This window comes from Xiphophorus maculatus, chromosome 17 (genome assembly GCF_002775205.1).
Source record: "Xiphophorus maculatus strain JP 163 A chromosome 17, X_maculatus-5.0-male, whole genome shotgun sequence".
Classification (NCBI taxonomy): Eukaryota; Metazoa; Chordata; class Actinopteri; order Cyprinodontiformes; family Poeciliidae; genus Xiphophorus; species Xiphophorus maculatus.
In genome coordinates this window covers 9,501,227-9,517,424 of record NC_036459.1, presented here as the reverse complement: position 1 = coordinate 9,517,424, position 16,198 = coordinate 9,501,227, and the positions used below count along the sequence as shown (strand labels likewise).

The 16,198-nt window shown below is 41.6% G+C and overlaps 2 protein-coding genes across 2 annotated transcripts; both read right to left on the bottom strand.

The window, feature by feature from the left end:
• Nucleotides 1–1,374: 1,374 nt before the first annotated feature.
• On the bottom strand, nt 1,375–9,002 carry LOC102234262 (zinc finger protein 11-like). The gene is made up of 7 exons (XM_005800004.3): nt 8,866–9,002; nt 7,646–7,848; nt 7,451–7,552; nt 7,277–7,372; nt 7,087–7,197; nt 5,583–5,706; nt 1,375–4,654 (listed from the first exon to the last, which is right to left on the bottom strand). Exons 1-7 carry the CDS (start codon nt 8,891–8,893, stop codon nt 2,055–2,057), a joined length of 3,264 nt encoding a protein of 1,087 aa, XP_005800061.1. The 5' UTR covers nt 8,894–9,002; the 3' UTR covers nt 1,375–2,054.
• Nucleotides 9,003–10,110: 1,108 nt separating this feature from the next.
• On the bottom strand, nt 10,111–16,045 carry LOC102234513 (zinc finger protein 11-like). The gene is made up of 7 exons (XM_023350626.1): nt 15,958–16,045; nt 14,513–14,715; nt 14,328–14,429; nt 14,153–14,248; nt 13,949–14,059; nt 12,967–13,090; nt 10,111–12,802 (listed from the first exon to the last, which is right to left on the bottom strand). The coding sequence occupies exons 1-7, from the start codon at nt 16,043–16,045 to the stop codon at nt 10,203–10,205; spliced, it is 3,324 nt and encodes a 1,107-aa protein (XP_023206394.1). The 3' UTR covers nt 10,111–10,202.
• Nucleotides 16,046–16,198: the final 153 nt, after the last annotated feature.

Below are 16,198 nucleotides of genomic sequence, written 5' to 3'. Positions count from 1 at the left end.
AATTAGAGCCCCATATAAATCAATATGCTTTGGGTTAAAAAGCGATCTGCTCCCAACACTCTGGAGAGGCTGCTGCTTGATTTTTCTCAGAGACGGGAGCCTTTTTTTTTTTTTCTGTTAAAAACCGACGGGATGATGCAGCTGTTGCGGTTTCCACCGTCACTCAGGCTGCGTCAACGGTCAGGTGAAAAGGACTGCGAGGAAGAGAAGCAGGATAAATATTGACTCTCGGCTACTGGGCCTGAGTAAACAGTTGTGAAACTGATGTTGCATAAAAGCAGAAGCTGCATAAACAAGCAGGGCCGCCTGCAGAACAAACGCGCCTCTACGCAGAACCTCCACGGCTTACTGAGAATCGGTATTAAGGTTTCAAGTCAAGCAGAAGCTCTGGATTATTTATGTATCAGGATGATTCGCCACAAGCCACTGACACCGATTATCATTGTGTTATTGCCATCTAGTGGCCGAACAGGACAATTACAGGCTGATTTTCCTCTGCTTTAGTTCACTTCACTCTGATGCATCTCTGCAATTTTATTTTATAAAATATAAGAACAGCATGTAAAAGTTTTATTTAATTTACCCACTTTCTAAAAGGGAAAAAACTTGTGACGGTGCATTTGGACATTGTAGATAGAAAAAATAATAATCTAATTTTTTAGAATTTTTTTACTGGGGGAAATTTCTGAGTTTCAAAGGGTTAAAATATGCCAGAAAATATACATATTTTGAGAATAATTCTAGAAAAATTCTAGAAATAAAATTTCAAAAGTCAAAATTTTCAACTTGAAACATTTTTGATATTTGAAATTCAGACTTTTTCATGTTTTCTCTAGAAAATTTCTGAGCGTATGTCAACATTCTTCAATTTATTTCTAGTAAATTTTAGACTTTCAAAACACAAATTTCCTTGTTTATTTCTAGAAATCATCTGAGATTAATCTAAAGTTTAGTTAAATAATTTTTTTTTGTGGAAAATTACCCTTTTTCCATATAAACAATGGACATAAAAACATGATGCCCAGCACACATTTAAATTTTTATCTCAAAGTTCCCAGATCACACCTTGATTTCAACACTTGACCCACCAGTATTTTCTAAAATCAACTAAATCCTACTGTTTTCAATTCTAACCAGTTTTAAATCAAGATAAACTGGACCGGTGGTTCTTATGGAAGAGGATTTGGGCCAATGGAAATAATACATGTTGAATTTAATCTCAAGCATTGTTTTTTTCCCCTTAGAGGTCCATATCCTCTTCCAGAGGTTCATAATCTGTCTAAAACTGTATTTTTATATATTCTGATTCTGATACACTTATATTACACAGTGTCAGATCTTCCATCCCTTACTTGTCAAGTCCAGGTGTAGTAGATGCTTCTTGACCATCCACGCTCCTAAAACTAGAAGCAACCTGCAGATGACAGGACCTCATTATTATTTAAACAGTTAAATGTGAAGGAATGTTGCAAAAACTCCAGTAAGACACTGAAATTTGTTGAAAAGTGTGAGAACTCTGACTGCAGCCGTTCTGTAAAGACTAAGAAACACAGAGACGAAGACAAAGGTGGTGGGAACAAATGAAACAAAGACTTAGTTTTGTTTGACAGAAATCTTGAAACAATATACCCACCCTCAATTCGGTCAGATGAGGAGGATTCTCCAGTTCTCCAGGTAAAAAAAGATCCAGATTAGATCAATTTCTGCACACATCAAATCTATTCCAGCATACGTTTTGATAAAATGTACACAAAGTAGATGTATTCTGCAACAAATAATCTTTTCTCTGTTGACAAATTGAGTAATATTGAAATTACTGTTGAAATGAATCATTTTTACTTAAAAATAAAAAAGATAAAGGATAATAAAAAGTAAGACAGCAACGACTGTTCAAGTTTTTAATGTTTCAAAGTTCAGAAAAGCAACATTTTTCTGCAGCCTTTCCCTGAGGAAGTCTGAATATTCATTCCTTGTTTTACAAGTCAACTCTGTGATGCATAAAGGAAAAGAAAAACACTGACTCGTAAACAAAACCCAATGAAGAAATTCAGAGTTCATGGGTTAAATTCTAGTCCGACTTCTGCTGCAAACGTTTGTTCCAGCTTCACGTCGTGAGTGAGCGAATGTTCCCACAGCAGCTTCTTCTGCAGGAAGACCAATCCACAGTCCTCACAGACGAAGCTTCGCGTTTTCCCGGCGTGAGTCCGCCGGTGTTTCTTCATGTGGTAGGACAGACGGAAGGTTTTATCGCAGAGGTCGCATTTAAACGGTTTCTCCCCCGTGTGGATGCGCATGTGAGACTTCAAGTAGCCCGACTGGATGAAAGCCTTGCTGCACACGTCGCACTTGTACGGCCGCTCTCCGGTGTGGTAGCGGTTGTGAAGCCGGAGCTCGTTGGCGGTCAGGAAGGTCTTCCCGCAGACGGTGCACTGGTGCGGTCTCTCCCCGGTGTGGATGAGCTCGTGCCTCTTCAGGGACGTCTCCTTCATAAACTGCTTGCCGCAGGTCTTGCAGGGATAGCGCACGCCAATGTGGACCTGCTCCACGTGGTTGCTGAGCTGCAGCTTGGTGCGGTAGGCCATGTCGCACTGCGAGCAGCTCCAGGGTTTCTCCTCGGAGTGCGTCCCCATGTGGACCGTCAGCTCCGAGGCTGAGCGGTAGCACTTCCCACACTGCCAGCACAGGAAGGGTTTCTCCCCGGTGTGCTTCCTCTGGTGGACCGTCAGGCAGTTGGACGAGCGGAACTTCTCGGGGCACATGTTGCAGGCGTAGGGGAACTCTCCTTTGTGTATCCTCTGGTGGATGGCGAGGTAGGACAGCTGGACGAAGGATTTGTCGCACTGCGGACACGGGAAGGGCCCAGCGAAGCCGTGCTGCTTCTCATAGTGTTCCCTCAGTCGTCTCAGAAGGGTGAAGCTCTTCTCGCACATTGTGCATTTCATCGGCCGGTGCATGAGCTTGTGCCGTTCATAGGCGGCCTCATTCCCGAGGATCTTGCCGCACTCCTTGCAGTAGAGCGGGTCGTGGATCCGCTGGTGGACTTTGAGCATTGTGACGCTCTTGAACTCCTTATTGCAGTCGTCGCACTTCATCACTTCCCGGATCTCCACCTTGCAGACGTTCTCCTGGTGCTCCTTCAGGGCGGATGGATACTCGAAGTGTTTGCCACAGTTGGAACACCAGACGGGGATCTTGGCCGTTTGGCCTTGTGCGGAGTCGGTACCGCTCGCCTCGCTGTGGCTGGGTCCGGCTCTCTGCTCCTTCCTCCACGACAAACGGGAAGTCTTCTTGTGGCAGATGGCGTAGATCTGGTGTCTCTTCAGGCCGTGCATGTGTTTGAACCTCTTCTTGCAATGGATGCAGTGAAACGGTCGGTCCTCTGTGTGGCATTGGATGTGCCTGTTCAGAGTTTTGATGCTATCAAACACCCTGCTGCACACAGGACACGCCTTTGGGGCTTTCTTTCTGTTCAAACCCACTACAGTCCGGTTGTCCATCGTAGTTTCTGCAGGCGGGTCAAATTCTGTTTCTTTTTTATCTAATCCGTCAGGATCCTCCTGGTTCTGGGGATCTGCTTCCGCCAGGATCTGCTCCACGGTCTTGCAATGCTCCTCTCGGATGCCCTCGTGCCCATGGATGATCTGGTGCTTCTTCAGAGTGTCTTTGTACTTGAAGCCCTTCTCGCAGGTTATGCAGACGTACGGTCGCTCCTCAGAGTGGGAGCGTAAATGCTTTGTGATGTCCGCGGTGCAGGGGAGGATTCGGCCGCAGATTGGACAGATTTTCCCTTCCACCGATGCCTCCGAGTGCGCCTCTGCGTTCGCATCTGGAGCGCCTTTCCTCACTTTCTGCTCCCTGCTCTTACAAATCTCCCTCTCATGCCTCTTCAACACGTACAGATTCTTGAACTTCTTGTCGCAAAACGAACACTTATACGGACGATCTTCTGAGTGGGACTTCATGTGTCGCTCCATGTCGACTTCCCTGGCGAAGTACTTCCCGCACAAGGAGCAGTTTTTATTTTCAGACATCTCAGAGGTGCAGGGATCTCCCAGGTCTTCGTCTTTAGGGCTGCTGCTCATCACTCCCTTCTCGTGAACCCGCATCATGTGGCGGTTCATGTCGTACTGGTCCCTGAACCGCTTATCGCAGCTGCTGCACTTGTATTTCAGGTCGCGGTTTTCATTGTGGATTTCCTGGTGGCGCCTCATGGCTGCGGCTCGCAGGAACGTCTTGTTGCACACGGGACACGTTTTGTTGTTGGAGTATTTTTTCCGCAGCCTCTTGGCCGCTTCTGATTCGCTGTTTGCCTTCAAAGCTTTTCTCTTCAGCTCCAGCCTCTTGCTTTGCTTCAGCGGCTGAAAAGCGGCGGGCTTTAACGCATCGTCCGAGTCGTCGAGCGGTGCTTCCTTGGCGCTGGCGTCCATATCTTCATGATCGTCGGACTCCACCAGAGCCGGCTGCTCTATTTGAATGTAGTCCAACAGCGTCACAGTTTCGCCCTCCACCTGCACGGTCATACAGCCCTGGATCTGGTCTGAAGACGACTGGATCTGAAGCTCGTCAGGATGGATCACGATCTTCTCCAGCTGGGGAAGAGACAGCGAGGACAGGATGCAGTTCCCAAACGATGATGGGATGTTCTGCGTTTCATCTGTGGCGAAATTAAAATTTGATTTCAATGATGGATAAAATTTTTTTTAAAAAGATGCTTTTGTACAAAAACGGGCTGAAAGCTTAGCTGAAATACCCCTTCAACTTTTTTATGTCCGGTTACTACCACACTCTAAGGTTGTGTAGTGGCCTAGTCAAAGCTTGGAGTTGAATTCCAACCCAGCTCGGGCCTTTTAAAATGAAATAACATTCTATGTGGCTAAATTAAATAAATTCTGCAAGCAGAAGACAAGCAGGACAAAATTTCCCCAGAGATGAGAAGCTCACCGTTAGTTTTCACTAATACAGCTGTTTTTGTGGCACAATCAGTTGTTCGGTTTAGGGGGCACATACTTTTTCTACACAAAGAAGGTTTTTTTATACTGAGAAGATTTAAATAATTAAGGTATGACTTTTCATATTCCTTTTGGTCACCTTTGAAATTAAAACGATCTGAAAAATGTGACCGATATTGTTATCAATTAAAAGCAATAAGAGAATAAAAAATAAAAACCTCAAATTATGAAAATTTGACTAATGAATTTCAAAAGGTTCTGGATGCTTTGATTTAGTTTGTGATGTATTTTCAGTTTGTAACATTATATCCAGAAGTTTGTTTCAACTGTTTTCCATGTTTTTAAAAAATCTAAATCCATCTTCAAGAGGAGCAGACAGATCAAAATAAATACTACCAAAGACATGAACATTCTCGTTAGAATGGCCTAGTCAAAGTCCAGACTTAAATGAAATTGAGGCCTGCAGATGTAACTGTAGTAAAGGGTGGGTTCTGAAGGAATTGACCCAGAAAGGTTGAGAGTAAATGCTCAACCAAAGTCACATAAAATCCCAGTAAAAAAAGCATTAAAGTTTGTGGTTGTGTAAAAATCAAGGGTGTAAATACTTTTGTAAAGCGCGTAGTTACAACTCACCAGTAAAATCCATGTGTCCGAGTCTCGTCTGGTAGCGCAGGACAGTTTTCAGGTGCTGGGGGTCCGGTACCGAGTGAGCGCACTCCTCCAGCGCTGTCGGGATGCCACCGATCATGGACGCCGTCTACGACGCAGAAAAGAGAAGAGACCAAACATGAGGTGACAGAAGTTTTCTCAAATATGGGAAATAGTAGAGAGCATTTCCTTAAAGTAAAACAGATCAGCATGGAGTCTCTGTAACAAATACTTAACTAAATCCAGATGCCAGCTGGTTGTTTCAGTACAAGGAAAACCTGTTTTCTGTTTCACATCACAAATTTAAAGATGTGAGTTTGCTCAAAGCTTTTTGGCATAAAGCAAAATGTTAAAGTGTGGGACGCCCCTTCACTCCCACTGTTAAACACAGTGGAGGATCTGTGATGCTGTGGGGTTTTATCTCTTTCAAAGGCAAATTTAAGATGAAGGTAAATTTAGGAAAGAAATAACTTATATATAAGTTATAAACTACTAGCACCAATTGATTGTTAAGAGTTTTATTTAATGTTTTCTACACAATTTATAAAAATACAGAATGCTGCTTTATAAATATAATTTTAAAAGTGCTGCTTTGGCATGATGCTGCCACCAACGTGGCTGATTGTGTTTCCCAGAAACATTCAGAAAGGGATGAATCGGTTTTTCTCGTAATTGACAGAAAGGTGTTTATCAGCCAGCTGACTTGGCAGTGGGCAGCAATAGAACTATGTTAACGTATCCTTCAAACTACAGTGTCCCAAACTTTCTGTGATATCTCGTTAGCTTGTTTTTCAATAGTCAGAGAGAAATTGTAACCTGTGACTACGCTTCTATTAATCATAGAATTATGCAAATTAAAATTACAAACATAAATGGTTTCCCCCAGTGTATTATAAGCCTGGCGGGCCACCAGGCTTTACTTATGCCCCCACCAGGCTTGGCATTGCTTATTTTTTACGTCTCTTTAAAATGTTTGCATTTTTAAGACTTTATGATTGGTGTTCAAGTATTACTCTTCCAATAACACATAATTATCAAGTGATATTTTCAAATTTCCTGTCAACTTTAAACATTTTTTAACTCAAAAGCACGGCGGGCCGCTGGATGAATGACCGCCTTAGCACCCAACCACCAGGCTGAGCAGGTTTTCTGGGGGAAACCTTGAACAACCTTGATTTATGGAAATACTTCAATTAAAAAAAACACAATTATTTTATGCTTTCAGCCATATCAAAAGAAATTTTTCAGGCAAAACTTCTGTAACATGTGTTGAAGTGAGACTTGCCATTGTTTTTAATTACTTATTTTGTGAACTAGCTTAATTATGTGTAATTTAATTTAACTTCTTATTTAATGGGGACACAGCTATTGCAAAATTGTTTCTTTTTTCTAACATTAGCAAAATATCAACAAAGATTTGCAAATTTTTGTAAAGGAAAACGCAGCTTGTGTGTTTAAAACCTTTAAAACGATGTGAATGTTCGTCTACCTGCTGAATGTCGGGAACTGGGAGAAGCTTCTCCAGTCGGGACAGGAAATCCAACATCAACATCTGCAAGGCGTTGTCATAGTCAGGTCCAAAATCTGTGGGGAAAACATCCTAGAGAAGGAAAGGTCGGGTTTAGTCTTAAGAGTACGTAGTTAAGAGGACCTTAAGGTGAGGCGTAAAAACTAAAGACCTGGAAGAACTTCTCCTTCTCTTCAGGATCCTTCAACAACAACCCGACCTGATCCACAAAGTTCGACTCTGGAAACTGAACATCTGAAAAACAAGGCTGGAAACACAGAAAAGTTCACATTTATAATATATGATTGGCTCTGATCGGTTAAATGTTTAATTTTAAGAGGCTAACCTGTGCTGCCCAGGTGGATATTAGGGATTTTATCTGATCCAGGTGGATCTGGATGGATTCTGTGTCGGGGATCTGCTCGGAGCGACACAATTCAAGAACAACCTGAAGGAAAGGATGAAAAGGTGGTAGGCTGAGCAAACTGTTCTTCACTCACTCCCTTATGGAGGAGAACCGATGTTACTCGGTTTTGCTCACCCGTGCTCTCAGTCCCAGGAGCAGCTGAGCTTTCTGGTCTGGATTCAACAGTTCTGGCACAAGATCAGTGATGGTGCTGATGAAGTCCTCCACTAATCCGTATTCGTGAAGGTTCCCGCTCTGCACGATGTGCCACATGGCCGCAGACACAAGGCGGAGTGGGGGGATGAAGAGGCGAAGAGACGGCAGCAGGAGAGGCGGATCTGAAAAACATTTTACAGAATTAGAAAACGACAACCTTTTTTTTTCTTTTTGCTTTTATATTGGAATATCTTAAAATAGTCGAGTTTATTCCCAAAAATAAACAGAAAATTGGTCAGCATATCATGGATTAATGACAATTTAAAATACAAAATAATTTCATGAAAAATTAAACACTTACAAGGTAATAAATTTAAACTGTAAATATTAAGTTATGCATTAAATAGCTGGATAGATTTGACTGTTAAAAAGATGGGCGTTTTAATGCAACATTTTCATTAAATACGGTTTAAATAACGATTTAACGCTTTGTTTATTATTTGATTTTGATCGTTTTTGCGTTCTGTATTGGACGACTAGAAATATGAAATCCGAGGGGAAAAAAAGCTTTCAACACTTGGCTTTCCAAAAAGTTACTTATTTCTGGTGCTAACCATTTATTCTCTAAGATTTCTGACGCCCACTTCAACTTCTGCTCCAGCCTGCCACTTGGTGCGTTCACGGACAGAAACACGTGTGGTAAAAACAAACTATAACACCGGTGCAGTCCGACAGTGTGATGGACGTAACATCCATCACACTGTGGATGATTTATTTACTTAATAACTCATCTTAAAATACATGTAACTGCTGAACATAAACCGCTGCAGTTGATATAGTGGTTGCTCTGCTTTCAGATCTCAGTTGTTTGCAGCTAGCTTTGCTGACTCTAGTTTTACCTGAAGCCCTTGAAGGCAACATTTGTCAGCGGTTAGTCGGTGGCTGTAACGTAAACTAACGATAACCACGATTGAAGCACATATTTAAAGAATGTGAGAATCTGTTTTTGTTAGGTATTGGTCCGCACTTATTTACGCTCATTCACCCAGTCCAGTTCCCCGGCGTGCGGTGCAACGTAGCAAAAACCAACCACCATCTCAGAGCGGCGTACGCCATGTTTGAAATCGGGCGCACACACTCTGAGAGAAAAACCAACAACTCGGTAAAAACAAACACTACACAAACGCTCATCGACTTACCGTCACTGATAGGTTCTGAGCTCTCCATATTGTGCCGAAAAGTACTCAGTTAGGAATATAAATCAATTCGGGGACGTTGTGAGTCGACGTCCGCCCGACCCTGCGGTGCAAGCAGTTGCTGGCGGGGAGGAAAAGACGGTTAAATATCCTGTTCATAGTGCGCAGGCGCAGTATGTCAACATATGCTTATTAGATAACATTTACTGCTTTAACCGTGATGTATTTTCACAAGCTATTAATTATTCTGACATGTTAGAAAAAATAAATAAAAAATAATAATTTTAAAGCCTCTTGCTTGCAAATATCCTTCTTCACATGATTAATACGGTCTATGTTGCTCACCACCGCCACCTAGAGGAAATTTAGTATGAAGTGCCAAAAGTGCCAAGAAAATAAAACATTAACTATTCATTGATCATAAAAACAAAAATATGTGATAGTTTAAATAAAATCAAATATAAATATGTGCAAAAATAGTATATTTTTATTAAATCACAGCACTTTTAATCACTTTCTGAAATCTGAAAATTAATATATGTCTAAAACACTGAAATATATTTGATGATATTGAAAATATGAGTATATGGGTAATGAGCAACACTTGACAGATTTTGTAATAGCTAAAATTTTAAACAAATGGTCACATTTTGTTTTTATTTATTACCAATAGCAAAAGATTTACACCTAATTTAGTTATTGGATTGTACAGACAAGTAAACTGGATGATGAAATAAACATGGGAATGTATTTCTATAATAGAAAATTGAAGGAACTATATCTACATGTAGCCATGTATTGAATGCATGGTTGAAACAAATGTATTTTTGTAATTTAATATATGGATTTCCAAATGTATCAACAATATACACAAGTCCAAAATTAATCCTATGTATAAGAATGAATAATTTTGAGGGCAACTACATATTTAGTGACTTATTTATTGAATTGTTTCACTTTTAACCTCTGATTATTTATTAGTCTCATATTGATTGCTCTAAAACAAACAAAAAAACATTATTTTTTTGGTTTGAAGTTTGTTTTGTGAGAAAGAAATGCCTGTTTAAACTTTATTAATTCATATCAGCTGCATAGTTTTTACACAAAACCAATGAATCTGCATGTAATTTGGATTGATTTAAGTAACTCTTTTTTACATAGATTTCACTTAGCACCATCTCTGAAGTTCTTGTCTTATGGTTTAATCACTGGTGACAAAAACAAATAATGAAAAAGGTTACATGGAAAGAGCTTGTGACCAAAACTTTAATAAAGAAATAGGAATGTCTCAGAAAAGTTAGGAAATGTTACAGACAATTTACGAAGAGCAGACAGGAAGCCTATTGATACTCCAACTCAATCTCATTTCCAAAGACCGTCTCGATGTTCTGTTCGTGAGTGACAGAGTGTTCGTTCAGCAGTTTCCTTTGGGCAAAACTGAGTCCACAGATTTCACACGTGAAGATCTTCTGTTTCCCTTCATGAGTGAGTCTGTGTTTCTGCATGTTTCTCGACAACCTGAAGCGTTTGTCGCAGATTTCGCATGCGTATGGCTTCTCTCCTGTGTGGAGACGCATGTGGATCTTTAAGTAGCTTGACTGGATGAAGGCCTTACAGCATATCTCGCACTTATATGGGCGCACGCCAGTGTGGTACCTGCTGTGCCGCAGGAGCTCGTTGCCGGTCAGGAAGGATTTGCCGCACTCTGTGCACGGAAAAGGCCTCTCGCCCGTGTGAGTGAGCTCGTGCCTTTTCAGCGACATCTCCTTCATGAACTGCTTCCCGCAGGTGGCACATGTGAACCGGATACAGAGGTGGACTTGCTCCACGTGGTTCTTGAGCTGCGCCTTTGTGCGGTAAGCCATGTTGCACTGAGCGCAGACCCAGGGTCTCTCCTCGGAGTGGGTTCCCATGTGCATGGAGAGATCCGAGGCGGCGCGGTACGACTTCCCACACTGCCAGCACAGGAAAGGCTTCTCCCCGGAGTGTTTTCGCCGATGAACCGTCAACAAGGAGGAGGTCCTGAACTTCTCAGGACAACTGTCACAGACAAACGGAAACTCCCCTCTGTGGATCCTCTGGTGGATAATGAGATAGGAAAGTTGGACAAAGGTTTTGTCACACTGGGTACACGGGAAGGGTCCTGTGAAGTTGTGCCGCTTCTCATAGTGTTCTCTCAGACGTCTTGAGATGATGAAAGTCTCATCGCACATCGTGCACTGCATCGGCCTGTGCAACAGCTTGTGCCGCTCAAAGGCGGGTTCGTCAGACAGGATCTTCTTGCAGTCTTTGCAGTACAGTGGGTTGTGAACCTTCTTGTGCACCTTGAGCATCGTTATGCTTTTGAATTCCTTTCCACACTCATTGCATTTCTTCACGGTCGGTTCTGCTCGGCAAACGCTTTCCTGGTGTTCTTTCAGGGCGGACAGGGATTCGAAGTGTTGACTGCAGTTTGAACACCAGACAAATATCTGCTGCAGATCCGTTTCACCTTGATTGGACCCTTTCTTCAGCGAGTAACGTGGGGGTTTGTTGTAGCAGACTGCGTAGATCTGGTGTCTTTTGAGTCCGTACAAGTCTTTATAGCGCCTCTTGCAGTGGACGCAGTAATACGGCCGGTCAACCCTGTGGGACTGGAGATGCTTGTTCAAAGTTTTAATCATATCAAACGTCTTGGAACAGACAGGACACACTTTCAAGCCTTCTTTGGACATCTTCAGAACAGGTACACTCTCTTTTGGAGAGTCTTCAGATCCCTCCAGATCCATTTCTTCTGGTCCACCAGTATCACCAGTACACTGAGCATCAGCCTCAGAGAGAAGCCTCTCCAGTTTCATGCACTGCACCTCCCTGATGCCTTTGTGGCCTTTGAGAGTTTGGTGCTTCTTTATTGTATCTTTGTACTTAAAGCCCTTCTCACACGTGAGGCAGACATACGGTCGTTCTTCAGAGTGAGATCGCAAATGCTTCTTAATGTCTCTGTTGTTCTTAATGGTCATGCTGCAGATGGGACACACTTTATGTTTAACTGATACTTCAGTCGACAGTAGCATGTATGGAGTCAGCTCTGTATTTAAAGGTGGATTGTTTGGAGGTTCTGCTGATACATCTGCAGTTGTTTCTGGATTTAAGGATTCCTTTTCCTTTTTCTTGGCCATTTTCTCCGCTCTTATTTTGCAGCTCTTCTCATGCGACTTCAAGGCGTAAGGGTTTTTAAACTTCTTTCCACACAAAGAACACTGATGTGGGCGCTCCCCTGAATGAGTCTCTATGTGCCGCTTCAGATCACTCTGCCAGGCGAAATACTTCCCACAGTGAGGACAGGTTTGATTTGTGGCGCACTCTTTGGACTTCCTGGCTCTCGTATTAGTGCCGTCACTCGTCTCTCCCTTTTCGTGGACTCGCATGGTGTGTCGCTTCAAGTCGTACTGGTCCCTGAATCGTTTGTCACACTTGGAACATTTGTGATTGTAGTCGCGCTTTGTTTTGTGAATCTCCAGGTGCCGCCTCATGCCGGCAGCTCGCGGGAACGTCTTGTTACATACAGGGCACGTTTTACTGTCGTGGTATTTCCTTCGGACTCTTTTAGGTTTCACCGGATCTTTCTTTTCTTTAAAAACTCTTCTTCTCAGTCGGAGCCACCTTGTTTGCTGCGGGGGCTCTACGCCATTACCTGAATCCTCAGGTGGTGCTTCCTGCACAGATTCCTCCATATTTGATTCTCCAGGATCATCAGGTTGAACTGAACTAGAAGGCCCAACATCGTCAACCAGTGTCACAGTTTCCTCCTCCACTTTGACGGTCAAGGTATCAGGCAACAGCTCCGGCAAAGGCTGCATCTGTATCGGGTCGGAACAGACCACAAGCTGGTCCAACTGAGGAAGAGACAAGGATGACAGGATGGAGGTCCCATTGGAGGATGGAATGGTCTGAGTTTCATCTGTGTGGAAATAAAAACTGTTCAGCCATTTCTACAAACAAGAATTGGCTTGAATTTGCTGAGTTTTCTTCAAATTATACATCCAGTCAGAACTTTACCAGAAGCTCATTGAAGGATACAAGTACAAATACTACACAGATACTGAGACAACAGAGGAGACTCACCGGAAAAATCAAGACATCCGAGCGTTGTGTGGTACCGCAGAACAGCTGCCAGGTGCTGTGGGTCGGGGACAGAGTGAGCGGACGCTTCCAAGGCAGAAGGCACTGTCCTCAGGATGGATGCAATCTGAAAAGTTAGAATTTTGAGGGGGGAAAAAAGTCAGAATTTTTAAATTAAGGTCTGAATTTTGAGATTAAAGTCAAGCATTTTGAGAAAAAGGGTCAGAATTATGAAATTAAATTTGGAATTCTGATGTTAAATTGAGAGTTTTGAGATTAAAGCCAGAATTTTAAAATTTAGGCCTAAATAGTGAGAATAAAAAAGAGAAGAATTTTGAAAAAAACAAACAAAACAAAACAACCCCCCCCCCCCCAGAAATATGAGAATAAAGTTGGAATTTTGAAATCAAGGTGAATTTTTATAAAATTCAATAACTACGGAAAAACGACAGAATGATCAGAATAAATTTGGAATTCTGAGATTAAATTGAGAATTTTTTAATTAAAATCAGAATTTTAAAATTCAGATGTGAATTTTGAGGTTAGTCAGAATTATGAAAAAAATATGGAATTCTGAGATTAAAACCAGTTTTTTAAAATTCAGGTCTAGATAGTGAGATAAAAATCAAGAATTTGGAGAAGAAAAAAAAAAATCAGAAATAGATTAAAGTCTGAATTTTGAAATTAAGGTGAATTTTGATTTTAAAAAGGTATCTGAGAGTAAGGTCTACATTTTGACAATAAAGTCTGAATTTTTGAGACCAAAGTCAAAGTACTGAGATTAAAGTCTGAACTCTGACATCAAATTGTGAAATCTGAGACTAAGGTCAACATTTTGAGATTAAAGTCTAAAGTTTGAAGTCAGAATCCTGAGATTAAATGTGAAATTTCTTATTTGTGCCCCAAAATATTCTGTGGAATACACATTACACTGCATGTTAAGAAAGAACGGAAGCGACGAATGATGAAGCTCCAGCTCTTCTACCTGCTGAATATCAGGAACAGGAAGAAGTTTCTCCAGTCTGGACACAAAGTCCAACATCAGCATCTGCAGAGCGTTGTCAAAATCAGGTCCAAAATCTGTGGGGAAAACATCCTGCAAGACAATGATCACAGTTCACCTATAAATGCATTTTATTTCCAGCCAAACATCAACTTCTGGTCCTATACCACGCCGTTCCAGACAAACCTGGAAGAACGTCTTCCTCTCCTCAGGGTGCTTTAACATCAGCTCCACCTGATCCACAAAGTTTGTCTCGGGAAAACTTACATCTGCAAAGCAAGGCTGGAAATAAGTCGCACAGCTTCAGTGTCAGTTAAAGAATTGAGTGAATGATCCAGAAGACATTGTGTAAGGAACCAACCTGTGCTGCCCATGAGGATATGAGGGTTCTGATCCGATCCAGATGCATCTCGACAGATTCTGTGTCTGTGGACTGCTCCGAACGACACAGTTCAAGAACAAGCTGCAAGAAAAGACGTAATCTCAAACACTTTGTGCATGTGACACATCAGCATTTTTGTACGATTAATAAATGTCTCCGTTTACTCGTGCTCTGAGTCCAAGAAGGAGCTGGACTTTCTGCTCTGGGTTCAACAGTTCTGGCACAACATCTGTGACTCTGCTGATGAACTCTTCCACCATGCCATAATCCTGAATGTTCCTGCTCTGCACCGTGTGCCACATGGCTCCAGAAACCAAACGGAGGGGAGGAATGAAGAGGCGAAGAGACGGCAGCTGGAGAGGCGGATCTACAAATAAAGATTTAAACTTGTTTTTGCAATGACATTGAAAAAGGATGTTTTCAAAAATCCAGCCTTCAGTTTTGAGCTGAATTTTAAAGGATATGTTACACTAAAAGTGGAAAAGGTTATATTTTAATAGGCGTATGTTCACCTCATATATATGAGAACCTCTAGTTTTTCTATACTTAAAATAATAAATCATATATTATGAAGAGATAAATGTAAAATATGTGTAAAAAATACAATTTTATTTATTTGTGATTGTTACCTGGAGAATTTTCAACTTTTTTTCTTTGGCAATGTGTTGGAGTCTGAAATTTGCTAACATGTAATCAATTTGCGTAGACCTACAAATCAGACATTAGGTCAAATGTTTTGAGTCACAATTACAGTTTATTAACTTATTTTTATTATCATTAAATGCACGATAAGAAGGATCTCCTTCTATATTAGGAATATAAGCACATCTTCTGACAGCATGAGAAAAAAGTCTCAGTGGTCTCAATTAGTGGCCCTAACTGTCTTCCATATAATTATGCTGAGAAAACATTTGTTTATTTTTAAGGTTCCGAGTTTATTATGAACACAATTAAGCAATCATTTAATGATGTTGTTTCATTATTTGTGGCATTTTGTTTTAGCTCCATATAGCTTAGCAACAAGTCAGGAAATTGTGTTGCTCCATGCTGCGTTCAAAGGTGACGTAAAGTCGGAGCAGGATGCGCTACCTGACTGAGCAATAGCAACAACAGCGGTAAAAGTTCCCTAGAGACTAAAATGGCATTTTAGGGGGATAACTATCTTTTATAAGATAGCTCAAATGTAGCTTTCCAGAGAACAGTTAAGCTTTCAGACGGCAAAAGGTAACAGTCGAAGTTAAACCCTCTAGAAGTATTTAGTAGTCCATGTTGCGTTCAGTTAAGTGGTCACAGCGTAAATTAAGTTTGAGTAATTTCCAATTCATTAAAACATGACGATGCTTAGAAGTTAGCTAACTTCTAACATAAACTTTTAAGTCTAAGTTGAGCACACAACAGCTTCCTGGTGGAGCTACACGGCACCGAAACGCCGTCAACATCCCGAATCGAGCTACGCCATATTGAAAATGGGGCGCACACACTCCACAACACGAACTAATAACTCATTAAGAACAACGAACGCTGACATTCTGCACGGCTTACCGTTTTCTATATGATCCGGGCTTTCCATGTTGTTTTGTAAAGTTAGCAATCTGAACAGACAGTTTACCTCGACACTGTTTCAGCTCGACGTACACATAGACCTGCAGAGCAGACGGAGAGGAAGGGCGGCGCGGCGGTTTATACGTACGGCGCATGCGCTGTAGCAGAATATAGGTCAATTCTGCCGTCCACCAGTTTGCTTACAGCAGCACAATAATAACACACATCGGTTTTAACGTTGATTTATAAGAGGATTTAATTACCGTACTGTGGAGAAAACAAAATATATTTTAACGTCGCTATCGAGA